This window comes from Haliotis rubra, unplaced genomic scaffold, assembly GCF_003918875.1.
Source record: "Haliotis rubra isolate DU_JTF1 unplaced genomic scaffold, ASM391887v1 Scf1, whole genome shotgun sequence".
Taxonomy (NCBI): Eukaryota; Metazoa; Mollusca; class Gastropoda; order Lepetellida; family Haliotidae; genus Haliotis; species Haliotis rubra.
The window spans coordinates 8,949,379-8,957,468 of NW_025764891.1; the positions used below are offsets into that span (position 1 = coordinate 8,949,379).

An 8,090-nucleotide genomic window follows, 5' to 3' on the forward strand; every position below is an offset into this window, starting at 1 on the left:
CAATACAGGATGACATCAACCCTGTATATACCCCTTGTGGGGAATTCCATGTTCTTTCACATACATCACAAGCTACAGAAATCAATGGGCCCTCACAAATTTAAGCTAAGCATACATCTCAGATAATCACCAACATCATTTTAAGGCACTTAGCCAAGGCAAGGAACATGCTTCCCAACATTAATCAATGCTGTCAAAATTTTCAAAGAACATAGTTTCTATGGTTATAATTCTGGTTTTCGTGGTTAATAACTCAAGAAAAAGATAAATAAACAAGAATCAACTAAAGAAGAAGAGACAAAATGAATTTCTTGTTTTACATATTACCTGAGTCAGAAGTAACAAGGTAAGTCATATTTCAGTAGAATTGATTTGACAGTATCTTTGCAAAAAGAAGACCAGTAAAAAAGTCTAAAAATTACATTATCAATCAAAATCAGTACTACAATTTTAAAATATTTTTATGTGGGTAAGTAATTAAATTACTAGTTGTATTACTATTACTATTTCCGGTATGGAATTATGGCCACTGCTGACAGCTGATACACAAACTGGAGGTGACCTGAACTAGAAACAGTGAATCTCATTTGTCCAGTGTTCTCTCTTCCCATTCTAGTTCCTACTCTCTGTTGCTCAATCGCCGAGGTAGGGCGGAGGACCCTTCTGAAGCCGGTCCACGCTCTGGATCTCGAGCTCCTCCATCTCAACGGCGTCTCTGTATTCCGTCAGTTCCTTCGATATCCTGATGCGTGTGTAGTTGGATGCCAGACATATCATGAAGTGAATCTACAACAAGCATATATAAAGCAGGACTTATAGTGAGTGAGTTTAGTTTTATGCCGCTTTTTAGCAATATCTGCTGCTGCTGATTTTTATGGAGAAGCATGTACAATGTGAATGACCCCCCTAAAATTTATGTACAAAGTAAGGTCCCCCTTTGGCATGTCATGTACAAAATCAATGCCCCCATGGTCCCTTAATCTGCACGATGAGACAGGAAGCTGCTGTACTGTTCTGCAGCTAATTGTAGGAAATACATCACAGCAGTTCTGAACGCTATAATACTATTGGCACATATACATGAGTAAGTTTGGTTTTTCCACATTTTTAAGCATTATACCAGCAATATCATGAAGGCGGAAACACAAGAAACAGGCTTCACACATTCTACCCTAGACGGAATCAAACCCAAGTCTTCGCTTGACAAGAGAACACTTTAGCCACTAGGTTAAATAGATCAGTTACCCATAAAGGTCCGGGTTAGAATGAACCTTGATCATGCAGTAACCCATGTACTAGAATGAACCTTCAGTAACCCATGCTTGATACCCCTCCGATTAGGAATGATCTTCAGTAACCCATGCTTGTTAGGCGAACAGGATCAGGTGGTCAGGCTCGCTGACTTGGTTGACACATGTCATCAGTTCCCAATTGTGTAGATCGATGCTCCAGCTGTTGACCACTGGACTGTCTGGTCCAGACTCGATTATTTACAGACCGCCACCATATAGCTGGAATATTGCTGAGTGCGGCGTAAAACTAAACTCCCTCACTCACTGATAGATCAGTGTATGTCTTTACCTGAGAACTATTCTTTCTTTTTCGATTAAAGTACAAAACTACTAATTCTTTGTTTGATTCTGTATTCATAATAGGGCTGGCTATCAACAGAGCTCATAGAAATCGATATGGTTAGCTAAATATTGATTACTGCTAATTATCGGAAAAGTAAATTTGAGCATTATAATGCATAATCATTTATGGTTCTTATAATTGACAATATTCTGAATATCAATCTTGTTCACCAGCCTAATAACTACTAACAGCTAGTTTAATGTTTTATTTTCTCTTTGTAAGGCCTTTGACTTGCTTAAAGTCTTTTTATATCATGCATGCTTTAGTGTCATCATTCTTGAATAGATCTCCGAACTCACCATCCCCAAAACAATGAGCAGCGCACTGATGTAGGCCACACAGAATAAAGGACCAGCTTCTGTTGTCTGTAAAGGCAAAGTGATTTTAGAGTGAGTTACTTCAACAATGATCATTCATCTATGATTAGTGTCTAATGTTTGAATGACATTTCGAAGTCATACACATAGAGGTGAGGATTTAGGGATGTCATTGTCAGCTCCTTTATTCAAGAATATACTCCGTAACATTTGTTATTTATAAATTTTTCTCCTTCAGTTGTCTCAGTTCTTTGTATGTGTCTGTTAGCTTATTGCAAAACAAAAGCTGTGAAAGAGGCTTAACACTAACAACACAGGTGACACTATGACATACATCTTGCTGAGGCAAGGGAGATAACTGATTGCAAACATTAAATTTACAGGCTGAACAAAGTGAGTGAGTTAATATTTAACGTCACATCGGCAATATTTCAGCCATATCGAGGCAATATATTCAGCCATATTAAAAACCTGTTGAAGAGAACAGTTTACAGATTATATCAAAGATCAATAAAATAAGTTAGAAATTAAAACCTGTTGCCAACGACTGAAGGAGATCACCACACTAGTAAAACTACTAGTGTATCACAGATATCCATTATAAAACTAGTAAGTAAATCTAAAATATTTGGCAATAGATGCAGTGACAATACAATATAGAAAATGACAGGCTATAGATTGCTTTTAAATCCGGTGCTGAAGTGTTTTGATGCAGTTTGAGGGTTAAGTGAGAGGTGCAATCTGATTGGTCAGTAGGTTCAACAGAGAAAGGGCAAAACTCATCATTGCCTTGAAATTCTGCCCTCCTTTGACCATGGAAGAAACTGGATTTTTACAGTCTGTGAACTCCCCTGCCCCTGGCACATGAGGGGTTACACAGACATGGTGCTGACAAACCACTAGGGGAATATGCATCAGTGCTATCTCAGAATAGTTCCTGTTATCTCACAGTTCATGTTAGGAATTTGAAACGAATTACTTAAACTAAACTGGTGCTTAGTTTTGAATGTTTAATAATACACTGCAATGTTACCATGGTTACTAAGTCTTAGTCTTGAGGCAAACGCCAGTGCTCACCTTAACACACATCCTCTTCAGTTCATTTTGTAGACATATCTAGTCCTATCTCTTCATGTTAGGAATTAGAAATGAATTTCCTGGAGGAAGTGATATACACTGCAATGTTACCAGACTAAGTCTTAGTCTTGAGGCAAAAGAACTTAACACACATCCTCTTATTCCGGTAGATACCTGCCACAATTATACAAATCTTAGACACTCTAACAACTACCATTTTACATTCCTTTCTCAGAATATTGACAGAGAAGATATGCACAGCTTAAAAACATATTGGGTCAGAAATTCTTGTATTCATCATTACTGACAAAATTCATTATTGTGTTCAACATTATGACAAAATTCATTATTGTGTTCAATGGACAAAATGGACAACATTATGGACAAAATGCATTGTGTTCAACATTATGGACAAAATGCATTGTGTTCAACATTATGAACAAAATGCATTGAACATTATGGACAAAATGCATTATTGTGTTCAACATTTGGACAAAATGCATTGTGTTGAACATTATGGACAAAATGCATTGTGTTCAACATTATGGACAAAATACATTTCCCTGTTTTGGGAATCATTATGGGAAAATAGCATTATCACATTCACATGAACAAAATGCATTTTTGTGTTAATGGACATGGACAAAATGCACTATAAAAGAAATGTGGACTCACCAAACTGAGTGAGGTTGAAGCAGTAGTTAATTGTCTGTGCATTACGGCTGTAGACCTCGTGATTGCAAATGGCTGCCAGTGCTCCATACATTATCATCGGGACGACGGAGAATGACATGATGATGATCCAGGCCAAATTCAGAATGTACGATATCGCCATGAACTGGAAGCATGAAGCACAGTAGACTATGGTAATATCACACTTGTAATGAGTGAGTGAGTATGGTTTTACGTTGCTTTTAGCAATGTTCCTGCAATACAGTACGGGTAACACCAGAAATGGGATTCACACATTGTACCCATGTAGGGAATCGAACCCGGGTCTTCGGCGTTACGAGCAAACGCTTTAAAAACTAGGCTACCCCACTGGCCCAACTTGTAATGAACTAACAGATATAATTGACTAGTTTTTGGTATGGACCGCTTGCTGTATATTTTAGTGGAAATGGGTATAGTGAACTATGGAAATAACAAACTAAAATAGGTGGTCCCCCAGAGTTTGTTATACACAAATATCTTCTGTTTCTAATGTTTACATTTTGGATTATCCACTTACCCATTTTATCCATAACACAATAAAATATACATACGAAAGCTGCAGATATTCTGCCTCCCATGATACACTTGGCTCCGGAGTACACATTCTGCCTTGTTGCTCCGGTAGCGAGCAGCCCAAAGATGAGAAGGATGATAGCGAAGACTCCCATGCTAACAGCCAGCACGACAAACACCACCTGGATAACCTCCAGCCTGTCAAAGTAGTAGTGTTACAGTTAATACTTTTAAGTAATTACATGGTGAACAAATCATCTGGATTATGTTGTTGCACAATTCCTCTTGAAATAATTCAAATTCCACAGATTATATTTTTACATACTGGTGCCTTTAATGTGGATTGACATCTAGTCTTTGAAATGAGATTATTTTCCAGAAAAAGTAGTTGTTTAATTATGTTAGGATAAAATAACATCACCAGAGATTCTCTTAATTTTTTAAAAATATACATAAATCTAGACCTGCCAGCAAAAAATCAAAGGACATATTTAATTTATTAAATGGTCTGTATGAGAGGACACCCTTCATAATTTACTGAAGAAACTTGAAAAAAATAAAACAGTCATCAATCGCAATAACGCTCTTCACGATACCACGGTTTCAGTTGAACCGCGGAGTAATCTGTGGCTCCCATCCAAAAAAAAGTCCAAAGTTCTGCAGCGATCACACATCTTCACGTACTATCATTTAGATCAACAGTCATAAAATGAGTTCAATATAACACAACAATGACCTGTTGAGGTCTGTAAACATGGTAAAGACGGTGAAAGCGACAAACTGTAGGTCAGAATGTATTATCCTGCCTATATGGTATATAAACGACTTTCGATGCTGATGTGTGTGATGCCCAAGAGGAAGACAATGAGGAAACCTTACCATCCCACTTTGAAGTTAAACAAATCGTTGAGGATGTCATCGATGAAGATTTTGAGGGCCTGATAGGATGTGCCACAGAAGACGCAGACCCCCACGATCACAATGATCATAGCCAGCAGGGACCCGAACGGGGTCCGACCAAGGCAGTCAATACAAGCTGAAATAAGATAGAAATGAATAAGCACTCAGCGCTTTACACTCTAGTGACCCATAATAACTAAAAAATAATTAATGTGACATAATTAACCAAAAACAAATCCTCATAACAATGTTTAGATAATATCAATAAAGGGGAACGATTATTAAGCTGACCTCCTTTCAAATTCAAATTGCTGAGAGTGGCATTAAACACTCAGAACTGATATGAGGAATCAGAATATGAATTGAAACCTCGCAGAACAGCACTTCGCGCCAAATGAACCTAAGAGGTTGCTAATGTACATTTAAACTACCTCCAATATGATAACAAAGCATGTTAACCCTTGGGGGATGATATAAAGTTGTCTTCCCTTCACTACCCACCAGCCACACTGACAAATCCAGTCCAGTATCTGTTTAGACAGAGACCATGTCTCTGGTTTAGATCACATGTTAGGTGGCACAAGCTGAATGTACTACTTTGTGACCATTAACATGGTTAACCCATGCAATCTTCACAGCACCAAGGAAAGTTTTGGAGCCATCCTGCAGATTGAGCATTACTCAATCCTTTCCTATTTTTACTTTTACCATCTGTTCCTGTGTTCCTTGAGGTGAGGGGCGGTGGGGTAGCCTAGTGGTTAAAGCGTTGACTCATGTGTAGTGATGTTTGATTACAAGTTTCCTATACATATATGTGTTTTCATTTTCAAAGCGTTCGTCACGCCAAAGACCCAAGTTCGATTCCCCACCTTGGTACAATGTGTGAAGCCCATTTCTGGTGTCCCCCGCCGTGATATTGCTGGAATATTGCTAAAAGCGGTGTAAAACCATACTCACTCAGGTGAACAATTGACTTGCCTTTGCATGTATTTGTGAGGGGTGCCACTGGTTGGGCCGGATAACCTGTTATCATCACTATTTGATAGTGATCTATAAACACTGGCTCATGACATGGTGGGAACAGTACAAGTTACTACAACATGATGTTTACACTTTTTTAAGTGCATTCTGTTAAAATCATGTTCTTTTTATCATAATACTTACACAAATGTACCCTTGATCTAAGTTATGTGCATGTATTTAACCTGCAGATGTACCCTTATACTGATTAGATAGGTCTTTGAGTTTGGTTTATTCTGACATCATTAACAAAAATTGTAGGTGCCGTCATGAACAGGTAGAATTTATAGTAATATCTTATATGTGTGTACACTTTGAAACAAATTAACTCAGGTTACTTAAGAAACAACATAAGTTTCTATCTTGTGTACTTCACTAATATTTACATCCATATTAAACGAAAAATCTGAGTTTCAATCACAAATATGTTAAATTTGAGAACACCTGTAATTCTGATTAACAGTTGCTTGTTTCAGCCAGGTAACGATGTTCAAAAACACTATATTCGAATAAAAGTAGACCAACATCATTTACATAACCAAAATAATCCTCCAGTACTCACCCATATTGACAGATGCGTTCAAAACCCGGCCTGTTTTAGGATCCAAAACGCATAAAATACCTGTCAGGTACACCTGAATATTTCGAAAACTTCCGGTTACTTTGTGAAGGGAGGTAACTCGTACACAATAATACCTATTGTGGACCACAAAGCAAGACATGATGTTGTAACGGGTTATTTTTGTCCTTGGGTATAACTATCCTGACATTAATTAGTTGTTAAAGAGACAACATCAGAACGCCAGAAAGCATAGTTTTTTTGGTCATGTTCCTATTTCAACATACAGACTTATGTTACAACTCTGTGGACCGACCGACTCGATATATAATTATTTTTTGTCGTGAGTAGCTTTCTTGTTTGGCATAGGCGGACTTAGAAGGTGTGTGAGAGAGAGAGAGAGAGAGAGAGAGAGAGAGAGAGAGAGAGAGAGAGAGAGAGAGAGAGAGAGAGAGAGAGAGAGAGAGAGAGAGAGAGAGAGAGAAGATGAGAGAGAGAGAGAGAGAGAGAGAGAGAGAGCTTGTCTTGAAAATTTGTGAACATTTCAAAGAATCATTCATTTTGTGTAAAATGAAAGTGAAAGTGTAAAGAAAATGTCATGGTAAGGAACGGCTTCATGTTAAGAAGCCTCAGGTATGATTTGAAGAAACAAGGTATGGTAATAAGAAAGAAGCATGAAGTTAAGAAAAAGGAGGTGTGGTGTTGAGAAACAGCTTAAGGATGTTAAGACAAAGAGAGCATATGATGTTAGGAAACAAATACAATGTAAAGGCACAGAAAGAGGGATGTTGACAAAGATGTTATGTTCATAAATACGAGGTTTAATATTATGAAACCGAAGGTATCACGTTCAGAAACAACATGTATTTTGTTGGGGAAACAGAATGTTTTGGTTTTCCGAAACAAGGGTTAATGTTTAGAAACCGAATGCGTGAAGTTAACAAATAAGGCAAGATAAGAAAAAGTAGGTTTGAAGTTAGGAATAGAAGTTATAACGTTAAGAAACAGAAAGTATGAATTTAAGGTACCAGATATGCTTATAAACTAGATGTTTGATGTTAAGAAAAGAGGTATGGTGACATAAACCTCAGAGTGTTTTTAAAATTAAAAAAACCCGGAAAGATATTTTAAGAAAAGGTATGTATGATATAATACTGAGAGAGTAGTGAGTGAGTGAGTTAAAATTTTACATCGCATCAGCAACAATGCAGCCATAACGCTATGTATACCGAGAGTAATATTTACATGTAGCTGAAGAGCCCGGTGACTAATGCCATTGATGAAGGAAGCAGTCATACAATCTCTGCTTGAAGATGATGAAGTGGAACCAATATTTGTACCAATAGTATCTTGAG

The 8,090-nt window shown here is 37.5% G+C and overlaps 1 protein-coding gene across 1 annotated transcript; it reads right to left on the reverse strand.

The window, feature by feature from the left end:
- Positions 1-405: 405 nt before the first annotated feature.
- Positions 406-6,827, reverse strand: LOC124289812 (neuronal membrane glycoprotein M6-a-like). The gene is made up of 8 exons (XM_046726516.1): positions 6,739-6,827; positions 5,136-5,292; positions 4,295-4,454; positions 3,705-3,867; positions 3,178-3,203; positions 3,030-3,068; positions 1,935-2,000; positions 406-786 (listed from the first exon to the last, which is right to left on the reverse strand). Exons 1-8 carry the CDS (start codon positions 6,740-6,742, stop codon positions 634-636), a joined length of 768 nt encoding a protein of 255 aa, XP_046582472.1. The 5' UTR covers positions 6,743-6,827; the 3' UTR covers positions 406-633.
- Positions 6,828-8,090: the final 1,263 nt, after the last annotated feature.